Source organism: Triplophysa rosa, linkage group LG15 (assembly GCF_024868665.1).
Source record: "Triplophysa rosa linkage group LG15, Trosa_1v2, whole genome shotgun sequence".
Lineage (NCBI taxonomy): Eukaryota > Metazoa > Chordata > Actinopteri > Cypriniformes > Nemacheilidae > Triplophysa > Triplophysa rosa.
Window position 1 is genome coordinate 8,014,747 of NC_079904.1, and position 12,989 is coordinate 8,027,735.

General features: G+C 39.3%; 1 protein-coding gene across 2 annotated transcripts in view; it reads right to left on the minus strand.

Moving 5' to 3' along the window:
• Window positions 1-12,989, minus strand: part of sesn1 (sestrin 1) — a 39,912-nt gene that overhangs the window by 4,801 nt on the left and 22,122 nt on the right. Inside the window, exon 1 of one of the 2 annotated variants that reach the window (XM_057352450.1) lies at window positions 682-929. The exons of the other annotated variant lie outside the window; for it this stretch is intronic. Within the exon in view, the coding sequence (XP_057208433.1) occupies window positions 682-783 (102 nt within the window). The 5' untranslated portion in view covers window positions 784-929. Of the gene's footprint in view, window positions 1-681; window positions 930-12,989 lie in introns of those variants that run through there. 2 annotated transcript variants of the gene reach the window in all.

Here is a 12,989-nt window from a genome sequence, read left to right on the forward strand (position 1 = left end):
GCGCGAGTTGTAAAGGAATAGCAATTTGTCAGAAAGCAATTCATAAACTAAACAATACAAATCATTTAAATTTACAATCAGTATCAACAGAGAAAAGTATTCACAGCTGTCATTCATACTACGGAAAGATGACACAAAGAGAGAATGAGTCGAACAACTACTCGCATCTATCAGCTCGCGCTCTCAACGAACAAAAACGGTATAAGCTAACTGTTAACAATACACCAGTGGTGTAAACATCACTAAAAGCGCCCAATCTGACAGGAATATGCAAGCAACAGTCGTAAAACTCATTGTAAAACACCACTAAACTTTACTACCCGTGCAATGCAATATGTCCCATTTGCACCAGTCTTTCTCAATGGAAATCCTGCGGACATGACTTGAACGCGCTGATTTAAGCAAAAACATTTTTAAGAAGGTGACACTGGCATAACATTGACTTTTATTGATCAAACAGTAGTATCTGTTGTTCAGATGCGATTTCCAGCCTGAGAAAAACAACCCAGTGGTGAGTGAATTAAGCAGCGAAGTACAAAGAACTGACTGCACTGCAGCAAACGGCCCAATGAACGGATATCTTCAACTTTGACCGTGGCTTTAAATCAATGAAAAGTGAGATCCAAACGACCCGTTATGCGTCAGTGAACATCGATTTCAACCTCGTATCCGTTTTCTTACCTTTTTACTAAGCCGATCGCACTGTGTGCAAATTTTGAACAAGTCTGTCACGGTGATCGAGTTGTTTTCCATAGTTTCACTGGATGCCGACGCGTGCCTCATGTTGAGCTTTTCCGCTTTGAAAAAATAAAATAGAGCGACTGTGTTTTATTTTCTTTAGGTCGGTTTTGTTCTTTGAGGCATTGGGAAATGCTACTGGATCATATCAGCTGTTGAAGCCTCCGAGCAGAAACCCACTCTTGACTAGCTCTCTTGTGGTAAATAACAGGCTGGAAATATGACTGACGCCGCTATGAGCCAATCGCCTTGCGAAAACAACCGACGTTGCGCCAATCAGCGCAGCGGAGGCGGGGTTAAAGGAGGAGCTTGACGCAACTGGGGTATTAAAACGCGAGTTGCGGCGACAGTATTGATCATACTTAGCAAATAGTGATGGCCATTGTTCGTGTTGTTTGTAATGAGATTCTTGTTTAACTGATTGCATTGTTGTTGCCACATCGCATGTATTTTTATTAAACCTCGTTACATTGTCCTTTGATATAATGATTGGAAAACTCGTTTAATGTTGGTTAATGCTTAACGTGATTTAACTCGGATCTATTAGCAAAATGGGGATGTGCTTAGTCTCTAGCCTGCAGTTCCGACTTGTAAAAGACAGAATAAATAGTAGCCCATGCAAAGAACAGATTGAAGTAGTACAATGCGAATGGGAGGGGATGTTTTTCCTTGAGCAACCGCTAACTGTGATAAACAAACTGGACGACGAGAACTAGAATGAGAATGACGGCATCGCCTACAGTGAAAAACAAGCCAGGATCAATTCCTGCCCTTGGCTTAATATGCTACAAAGGGGCCAAGTCAAACCACCCAAGAGATAAAGTGACGCTTTTGGCTTAGAAATTGATTATTTTCTTAGAAAAAAAACTCACTACAGGTGGCTTTGTTTGCACTGAAAGGACTAAACTATTGAGTGCCCTATTCTCTGACTGAAAGTCTGATCTGTCTTTCATTAAATCCTTCAGAATGCAACATAGGCCTATACACGCACACGTAAGCAATCATATTTCGAAACCCTAGATATTTTATATTTTCTAAAAAACAGACTCCCTGCATGAGCTAAACCAAAAAGTAACTTTTTCAAGATGATGCACTTCAGAACAACCGTACACCGATTTAAATGTTGTGCACTTCTTTGCATTTTATAGAGCACAGCATTATGCAAGCAATGTTACTTGCATACGTAACGTCTTATTTTTTGTCCAAGCTGATGTGCAAGAAGCTCCATAAAACAGTAGGAATCAAGTCTTGTGTGTAGCGAGAGAAGGCTGGCAAAGCGTGTGGATTTGGCATCGCTTGCGAGATGAAGAGTCGCTATTCAGCATGTTCATTGTGTCTGAAGTGACCGTCCTACATCAGGGGATGAGGGGGTGTAAACAGACCAGAGCAGGAGTCAGCACTCTGTCTGGGGTGAGGGGGGTGCCTTTACCCGGCGCTCAGCAAACCTACAGAAGAGACAGTCAGCGTTTGCCTTGCGCCCATCATTTCTTTTTATTAAAAAAGCCAGCTGAAACCATTATCTGAAGATTGCTTATCTGTGGCAACAAAATCGACTGCAAAAAAGAAGTTTCACACAGATAAGAACTTGTATCTCATAGGAATACAGCCTACAAAGAATCATATAAGGCTTTGAAAACATGACTTGGTTGTCACATTACTCAAAACCCCTAATCTGATGAGCATCCAAATTGGGAACATGCCTGGACATATGCAACTCATGTATTTCTCACATGAATGCCCAAACTTGCTATATGCTTTGTTTTTATGACATTTCACAAACACTTTTTTTTCAAAACTTCAAAAACATGTCAGACTGATATTTGGACAAGTTAAACAAGTCAGTCAAGTAAATAATTATTCGCCAGATGCAAGCCCTCTACCTATTTATTTTTTGCATCATATATACTGTAGTATATATAAGATATACAGTATATGACATATATTGTTTTACATCATATATATACTGTATATATACAATATGTGTATATGTTGTTTCACAAGGTAAAGCTTTAAAATATTTTTATTTTAAACCTAACCCTAACAGTCAGAGACAATAACAAAAAGTGCAATATATATATATATATATATATATATATATAAAATTGGAAAGGTTCTTTGGAGCTGTGAGAAAAACAGCCAACATCTGCCAACAACTGAACCTAGGTTGGAGTCTGCATGCCAGCGAGAAACCTTTCTTTCTGTGTGAAAGGGTGTGTGCTTGTAGAAGTGCGTCTCTGTGTGAATGCGCGCTTCTGCGCTCTTGTTTTTCTTGTGGCAAAGGAGCGCAGCCACGCTAAAACCACAAGCTTTCGGATGTTCAACAAGTGACAGAAAAGTTGCCTGACACAGCCCTCCGCTGAACCAGTTCCATCCTGACCTATCAGAGAACGGGGGAAGAAAGAGTGAAAAAAACACAATGACATAAGCCTAGCAACAGGAGCCAGCCAATCAGAAAGCAGAACAACAGTTTCAGGGTCCAATGTGTTTTTTTCGCCCGTGCTCCCCCATCGTAGTGCCTCTGAAAGAAAAAATAAGTCCCATTTCAAAATCAAGTTGGTGTGTTTTTGAAGCACTGATGATATGATTTTATGACCAAATGCGTCTGCTACTTTGTACACAGGGAAAGTGTTGCAAGCTGACTAAAGTCTTTGCAGCCTTGAACTTTAGACCATGTGGTGTGACAATAACTACTAATAATAAAAGAAGGGGAAATATAAACTTTCGGTCACCCGTGCTGACTGAGTGTTTATTGTTTTTGCAGTGGTTTCATTTCATTCATTCTGACACTGATCTAAAGTCTTGTTCTCTCTGTGTGAAACAAAGGGCTCTTTAAAGTCAACATTATGGAGAGGAGGGGGAGGAAAACTAATACCAATTCTGCTGTAGATTCTTGGGTCTCTTTTTGGGTATTTGGGCACGTTCCTTACAGTTTTAGTCTCTCTCATTCTCTTTCTTTCCAAGTAACTGCTTTGCTTTGTATACTAATTGTGTATTGTATTAAGTTTCATGGTAACTAACTTAATTCATGTAAATGTACATATTAATAATGTGTCCAAGCATATCACCATAGTTTGAGTGTGGTCCAAAGATCAATGCCACGGTCTTTAAGACTATGTTGCTCTCATAATCAGCTGTCTTCTCAATTTGCTGCGTAAACTGTTACTGACTAACACAGCTTCACTGGGTCATGCTGAGCAACTATCTTTGCCCAGTCAAGGCCAATAAACTTACATTACAATGAAAGTTCAATGACGGGGAGAAAACTGAACAGAGGAAAGAAAGAAAATGTTTCTACTCAGCAGTGGGGAGCAAACTGAAATGTTAAACAATTTGTTTGCCGTAGGAGGGAATGTGAGGGGAAATGAATACTGCAATGAAACATAACTGAGGATCTGTTACTGATCCTAGAAAAAATCCATGTGACAGTGACAGATCGGTCCTCTGGACAAGCTCATTGGTCTTTGTCATGACACTAAACGTCTAACTATTCAGCCTCACTTTACATCATTATCAGATCCACCTTTCCTCTCTTCTTTTCCCATCCCTATATTTTGAATGTCAATGTGGTTCCTCTCACCCAACTTCCCATGTTTCTCTTTCTAGTTCTTGGATTCGGCCTGGGAATTGTGAGAACAGCATTGATTGGAACAGCGAAGTCTAGCATCTGTCTTCCTGAAAGAGGTGCGGTTCGCTAGGAACAACGATACAAATGCACACAGACCCACACATGCAGACAGTCAGAGGAAATGGCACTCCCAAAGCACAAGCTACACAGCATGTAAGCACGCATATGCATACACGCAAACGGCACAAGTTCATCTCAACAGCATTAGAAGTACTTTTATAGATTTTTTGGGATACAGAAAATAAAAGCTTTTCTGCGTTGGGGAAAGTCAGATACCCTAGAACACACTCTGTGACCACAGTTCTTCTCTCTCTATGACTCTCTTACTGAATAGCTGTAGATCTGCTGAGCACTTTGCATGTGAGGAAGCCAAAGTTCCTGTGGATGTTATTTTTACAGAGGGTTCACAGCTGCTACAATACAGGCGGCAAAGCACACACACTCACACAATTCAATACCCATATAATAGAAATACAGGGGAGACACTATTGTGATTGTAATTCAATAATTTGAATCCCCTTAAGCCATTATTTAAGCATAAATACATATATACACATACGCATTTATAAGTTACTAATACAGAGAAGGCGGCCACGCAAAAATAGTGCCATCGAATTAACAATGGCCCCATCTGCTGAAAGTTAACCTAAGCTCTAGTCTGAAATGTAACTATAAAGCAATATCTGCAAAACAAGTCAGCCAAATAGGGCAATTTAGAAATCTGGACTGTCCCTAAAACTTCTATGGGAAGGCATATTGCTTGTTTCAGTTGGCCATGCTCAACGAAACAGCACTCGTTCCTCATTTAGACCACAGAGTACTTGTAGCTGTTCCTCAAAACAAAAAATAAGTATGTAATAGAGTCATAGCAGGCACATCTCCTATCAGTCTTTATCACACCTGTGGAGAAATGACATGAAGGCCTTTTTGATGTTGACTTATTTGGTTGACCTATCGCATCTTACATAATCTTGAAAGAAAAAATAACAGTGTCAGTGAGGTTTTATGAGGGCCAGCAATCTGACTATTCAGCATCTGTATCATACCACATTGTACCTCAGATGAGGGATTATAAACATGACATATTCCTAGACGGTCAAACCATTAACGGTAGGGCAGTAGATAGTGTAGTGTAGTGATTGGTTAACTGGATCAATTCATTCACTTCCTTAAGAGTCTACAACTTTTATTAGTAATATTGTAATATACTGTAATAAAATGTCTGCCAAAACAGCCCAACACCCCATACAAGAACACTGCCTGGATAAATCTCATGAAAAAAGAACCTGTCTGGGTTGTATTTGACCCATTTCAATAATTATACCAAACATTTATTCAATTAAAATATAAAAAATTAAAGGGGTAATGTGCCAAATTGAATTAGGGAAATTGATGAAAATAATGTCACAGTGCAAAAAATCTTGAAGAAATAGTTCATAGTCCAAAAATGATGTTATTACCCTTGGAAATGTTTGAAAAACCTTTACACGGTAAATAATTCTCCCACATACATTTCCCACCCTTCCCTTTTAACATTCACATTGTAAGACATAGATCTTCTAAAAATCTTTAACAGGGGCATCATAAGCTCCTGTTGAAAATCTCTGGTGAACTAATTTCACTGGCCGTTTCCTCTTTCTTCATCAATATCAGATGAGGCCCGTGCACAAACAAAGCTGCTTAAGCCTGCGCTGTGCTATAGTCAGAATGCAGCCACTTAATATTTCATTGTTTATGAAAGCCCTGTAAAGGAGGGCATACTTCTAGATTTCCTTTTTCCAGGTGTAAAAATGTCCATCCTTAAAAGGATATAATATACAAGCACTCACAACAACCCTCCTGTCTGTCTGCTTAGAAAGAGAAGCAATGCAATTAGGATCAATTTAATGCAATAAGGTGGAGAGACTACCTCTCTCTCTCTCTCTCTCTCTTTCACAAAACAGTATTTCATGACACAATTACATTGTAAATGGCACAGGAATGCTAAGATCCTCAGCTACATTGATAATATAAGTACAGGTTTTGGTGGTAGTAATCTATAAATGTTTATTGTATTTTATACCCAGGAATAAACTAGTCAAAACAACCACTTTTTCTTATTTCAGTACAGCAAAATCAGTACAACACTATTGTTCCACTGACAGAGGATTGCAACAAAAAAAAAGAAAAGAAAACATGTTATCTATGAAGACAAAACGAGGAAGCGTGCCAGAAATTCTCCCTAAACACCCACACTGCCCCTCTCCACCCTCCCGACTCATTTTTTCTTGTCCTTGCATCCGAGAGAAGAGAAACTGGTTCTGCAGACTAGCAGCTTTTTAGGTGAATAACATGTTGCAAAACCTAGACGGGTGGTGATGGGGAGCAATACTAGAATAAAACATTGATTGACTCATAAACCAAACAACACGTCTGGAAGTGGCTATAAATGACTCCAATTAACTGTAACTGCACTGAACTGGTATCTTGGCCATACCACACAGGAAGCAGAGAGTACTGCAGCCTGTTTACATGCAAAACCTCCAATCACTAAAAAGTGTTAAAATGGACTTACTCTCATAATGATTATGAGAAAAATGATGGCCAACTCAACTCGCCTTCACACACACACATAGCGTCTGTTATGAGGCCTGTTTCAGAGGAAGCATATGGTTAGCAGCAGGAAAGACTGGGCTTGTCAAGCTACATCCATTTTAAACTATACAAACACAGCACCTTTACAGCAGGTCTATGCGAGAGTCTTTGAGGAAGCTAAGAAAAACTTGTAACATGCTAAAGTAGAAGCAAGTAGCACTTAAATTAGTGCTGTAGTACTCGAGTCCGGACTCGAGACGTTTTTTAATGGTCTCGGACTTGTCTTGGACTCGTTGGTATTTGAACTCGGACTTGTCTCGGACTTGGTCATTGGACTCGCAAATGTTCTAGTCGGTCTCGTCCGAGTCCAGCGATATATGTTTTATTTTCTCCTTCAAAACAAAACATTGATAGAGCAATATTCTTGTGATCCGAAAACTGTTGCCGACTCTCGACTCTAGAACGAGAGCTGCGCGTGCTCATAAGTTCTCTCTTCACACAGCAGTTCAGTTCAGTGTGTGCTGTTGTTGTAACTAAATAACTCTGGTATATTGGTTCAAGTTCGCGGGACTGTCATGCACGCCAGAAAGTGAATAACTGAATTAATTTGTGGATAATATTAAGTGTTTACGGGAGACGCTAAACGGGAACGATTCAGCTGAACTGGTTCCACCGGTTCACTAAAAAGAAAGAACCGGTTCAAATGAACGATTCGTCCGCGGCGCGAACCAGCGTCAATCATTCATCAGGCACGATGTCAGCGAGCAGCGGCATAATACAGATTGGTTTTACAAACCATAATAAATGTATCGACAGCGCGCTTAAAAGGAAACTTTTTGCAACAAAACTTTCCCCGAAACACGTGGGACAACATCCAATTTCGTAAGACACCTGCAAAGGCATCACAAAGAGAGGTAAGTTATGGCCATGTTTCAGAGTTAGCGTTGCATTTGAGTATTTTATAAAGTTTGGAAAGTAGGGCTTAAAGATAAGATTGATCGTATTTTTATTGTCATTGTGATGAACATGTTATTTAAGGATGGGCACCGACGTGCTTATAAACGAGCCGTGGAGCCTCTGCTCTTTCAAGCGGCTCCTCTATCGAACACGCACGTGCACGGGCAGGCGCGCGCACGCACGCGCACGAAAGTGTTCATTGCTGCACAACCTTGCTGTTAGGAGGGCTGATAAAAAAGTTCCTTAAAAAAGTAATTGTTGTGAATTCCCCCTCTAAGTATATTGTGTTTTACCGGTGTGATGCGTGAGGTTACGAGGTACGTAAGTTACGTAATGCAGTGTTTCTAGGGCAGGCGGACTTAGCGCAGCTGCTTATTCATAGAGTTAATCAGACGCAGCTGTCCGTCAGCAGACTAGCACTAGGGTCGTTTTCATGCGCTAGATAAAGTTTATAAACCAGTAAGTTTGCATTTATGTTTGCTAACAATGGCACAGTTTGTGTAATGCGATTGCCATCTGTGTAATTCTTATGTTGGTTACGAGATAACGTTTATGTTTGCACTTGCACCTGCAGTACATTAGCCCGCTAGCATCTCGGCTCGTGCTGGAAATGTTTCCACAATTTCTAGTTGTCATTTAATGTTCTTGGTGCTCTGACGTTTGTCAGGACTTAGCATTATTACTGGCTGTATATATGTTTGTAATTGCCATACAAGTCGGATTTCAAGTGTTATATTGCATTGCGCTATGTAATTTATGATTATAATGGACAAGCCTTGGTTAAGATTTTGTATATTTAAACAATGCACATATTGTTTATTGAATTTGTAATTTAAGTTGTGATCTCATTTATCCTATTTACATATTGATTTCTGTTATTTTATTTATTTCAAAAACTACCTATATACATATGTCTGCCTACCTCAAATGTATATATGGTCACTAGTGCAATAAATGGCCAACCTCAATCCGATGTCTCTAACTCATTGATCAGAGTACTGTAGTGATCATTATCATAATCACCAGTTTCAGTGGGGCAAACCCAATAGTAATAAACAGTTACACTTCGGCTTTGTGACTTTAGTGCTATACCTATATAGTAAAAATAAAATGACCTTATTTTATCTGCTTTTTGATCATTACAAACAATAATGAAATGATTATCTTAGAATAGAAGATATGCTGTCTCTTGCATCACATAAATTATCAATAGTTAAGTATGTGGTCTTGTAGTCATGATTTTTTCTGTCTCTCTTGACTGTCTCAATTGGACTCGGTCTTGACTTGGACTCGAACCTCTTTGGACTCGGACTTGACTTGGACTCGAACCTCTTTGGACTCGGACTTGACTCGGTCTCGACTAGTCCTGGTCTTGGACTTGTCTTGGACTCGACAATGGTGGACTTGACTACAGCCGTAACTTAAATACATTCAGCCTGGTCTGGATTATGGGTATATTAGGTGTTTTTACTTGATATTAGTGTGGAAAAATAGAAAATGAATATAACCGATAAAACCGTGTTTATACCGCAGGGATGACGTATTTTTGTATGTAAATCCCAGAAGCGAGTTAGCATTTTAGCACTTCCGATTCCACTGCCCCAAAGTCAGTTTTTTGAATGGGTTTCTGGTAAATTGCCTGAAATAAGGTCTGTGGTTAACAAAACCTCTAAATATTTTCACGTTTTAATCTATGACATAAAACACAACAGTTATAACCTGCTCGTGATTTTGAAAGCTTTATCGTGTATTAAAAACAGCAGTTGCTAACAAGTTGCTAAAAGCGACTACATACTTTGGCGGGGACGTTCTCTCGCATTTAAATCTCACAAATAATGCAACATGGGCACAAATCTCTAAAAACTTAATTACTTACCAGGAAACACGTTTTTAATAAAGTTTGAAAGAGTTGTCGGTGGCTTGCTGGTGGTGATGTTGCTATCGAGCAACTGTGCTGTAGTCTGTTTATAGCCTCATGTTAGCTTTTTACTTCTGGCGATTGTATTTAACAAATGCTGTTTATTTGTAAAGATTATCTTGATAGAGAAGTGTATCATAAACCTTTGTTAATCACAGAGCTTTTAAAGTCTATGGGAAAAAGCCATAGGCTTTTGGTCGAGGGACTCGGTATAGCGCTACTTGGCCTACAAAAATATGTCATCCCTGCGGTACTATAATTAGGGTCCAAGCTGATCAGAAAGGTAAAATTGTCGCTAAATGTAAAAATATATTCTATAACTTCTTGTAAACAAGACTACTGCTGTTTTTCCAACTGGACTTCCAGCATGTGAAATCTAACCATCAAGTAAAATTCAACCTTCAATAAACTGAGAAAACTATAGTGATCTAGAAGTGCCAGGTTTTGGGAGGTTTGGACATTGCTTTAACAACATGAAGGTCAATAAGTCATTATTGGCTACACCCAACTATGTACTGTCTGATATCTGCAAAAACAATCTTACAAATCAAAATTCTTTGATGCAAGATGATGCATAATAAGTTCCATATAAAAACTACAGAGCCACCTAGTGTCAGAGTAACATACAAGAAGGTGGAATTTGTTACCGTCCTATCAAATGAAAGGTCTCTGTAAGTTACGTTCTCTGACAGCTTTAGTGCAGAAAGAGATTTAGAAAACTCTTCATAGACCCCTTAAATAACACATAAGACACAAACACAGAAAATATGAAAACAAGCAAGCAGGAGTGAACTCAATTCAAATATCCATCCATCATTAAATCCCTTCATATCCTCTTTGAAATCTCATACACAGCTTGAGGGCTAGAGAGATGCAGTACAGTCTGTCTCAATATCAGGTTGAAACATTCATTGCTTTGTGCCAAACATTCATCGTAACCTTTGTGCCAAACTTCAGCTTCAGCGAACTGTCCAGCGTCCCATAATGTCTGAAGGGAGAGACAAGACTGTCCTATGGGATTCTCAGAGGAAATACTTAGACAATGCAAACCCCCTTAAAAAGGCCACAACCTCTCTACACAATGAAAAATGGCCATGGTCAATGAACACACACACAATGACCCAAAAGAATAGCGCAGATATACATTCGAAGGGCTACATGTGTTTCCACCTAATTTTAGTGAGACAGTGGGGTTGGTTGATGAGTACGTCCTTGTCTCCTGCCTATACATCCCCAAGATCTCTATTGGGTTTGTAACTTCGAATTCTTGTATTCTTACCAAAAAACATGCTGCATTGACCCCAGTTAAAAAGTTTAAAAAAAAATAAAAATAAAAACGGGAAAGCAAACTGGGTAAAGGTCCACTAAAGAGGAAAACACAAGAGCTTAATTTCCTCTTGATAAGCTTAAACCTGTGTGAGAAAGTCTGAAACATGTTGGGTATACTCGCTCTCTTTTTGTATCGGGGCAACAACATTATTTACCCAAAACGTTTTTAGATAACACTTACAGACCACAGATTATAAAAGTACATTTTATTTTATTATGCAATGCTTACACAGTTGTGCGAGTATGAATGGCTGCACTGTGTCAGTAAAAGTGTCCTGCTGAAAAACATGTTTTGTACATGATGAAAAAACGACACGAGGTCTGTGGTGTGTGGCAAGAAAGAGGGAACGACAGAAAACAAATCTTTATTTTAGGGCGAGGCAGAATGTAAACGTCCTCTTTAAACTGATCTCTCTCTTGTTGTGTTTGCTCTCTTTGACTTGACTTTGTAGCTTGACTGGTAAAATGTTGCTCTGCCAATGCCGGCCATGAGTTCAATTTCAGAGAGACAAACATACTAATAAAACGTAAACCTTGCACTGTAAGTTGCCGTGGATAAAAGCGTCTGCCGTGTAATGTACACGTACTGTAAAATGTAAACATATGGGGTGAGTTTGCTCTGGCGGCTTTACGTAATATGTTGTTGTCATGTTTTGTCAATGGGACAATAGTTGGAATGTGACAGAGAAGACATTCATCTGTTTTTACTGTTCATAGCAACAGTCACCACTCTTGCTTAACTCTGTGTCAAAGCATGTGTTAACATTATTCTAAAGTATATCCTGTTGTTTGTATATGCAAATGTTAATATGTGTGAACATTTTCTAGCATCATGTAACGACCTAATACATTTTCTTTTTTCTGCCTAATAAAACCGGAAGTTGGGGTGAGATACTGTATATTGAACAACAATAGCTGCGAACTGTAGACTGCGACTTGCTCTTTCTTGCAGAGGCAAGTGCTGTTTGGGGGAGGGTCATTTTCATTATAGAGATAATCTGATTGGACAAAACCTTGATCAAGTGCAGGATGAGTCATCAATATTTTAGATCTATTATTCAAAAGTAAATTCTTTTTTTCTTTTCTGTTTTAAAAGAATTGACATGCTGAAAGTAGATTTCTTTAACTTTCAGCAATATGCTTGCATAGAGATGGTCTCAAAGCTAACAGCCAAACAACTCGTGTGTGTGTTTACATACAGTAGCTCCTGCTCTGATGGGTCAAGATCTACTCTTGTAGAAAACAAACACTGATCACATTACCAGTCCATAAACCACGTGCATGTCAGCACAAATCCACACTGTATGAGTTCCAGTCCTTTTTCAGCATTTCGGCATGGACGTTCATTGGAAGCTCATTGGCGGACAGATGACCTTTTAAAAAAAAATCACTGGATTCCCATTAACAAAATGCAATAATCTGTTGTTTTAAAAGGCAAAACAAGGGTGTAACTTCTATGTCTTACCCTCACTTGCACCTCTTTCTCTCACTGTCACATACAGAGATGTGAAAGCCCCTCAGATACAGTAGGGCTATTGAGGAGTGGTACCCCCCAGGGCTCAACATTAAGGATGGTGCAACAGCATAGTGGAGCCAGTGAAAATATAGGCAGGGCAAGTATAAATCTGAACAGACCAGCAGAAAAGAAATCCTTATTGTTGAGCCCCTGCAGCATTTAGTGATCCCTCTCTTGTTTTTCTCTCTCTCTCATCCTTTTCCTCTTTGTTTCGCTGTCTCCCTGACGCCCCATCTTCCAGTCTTGTAGTCTCTTTCTTTCTCTCACTTGCCTTGATATATGATGGTGAAGCTGCTAAAAACAGATGTGAGAAGCCTAAAGTATCTATCACT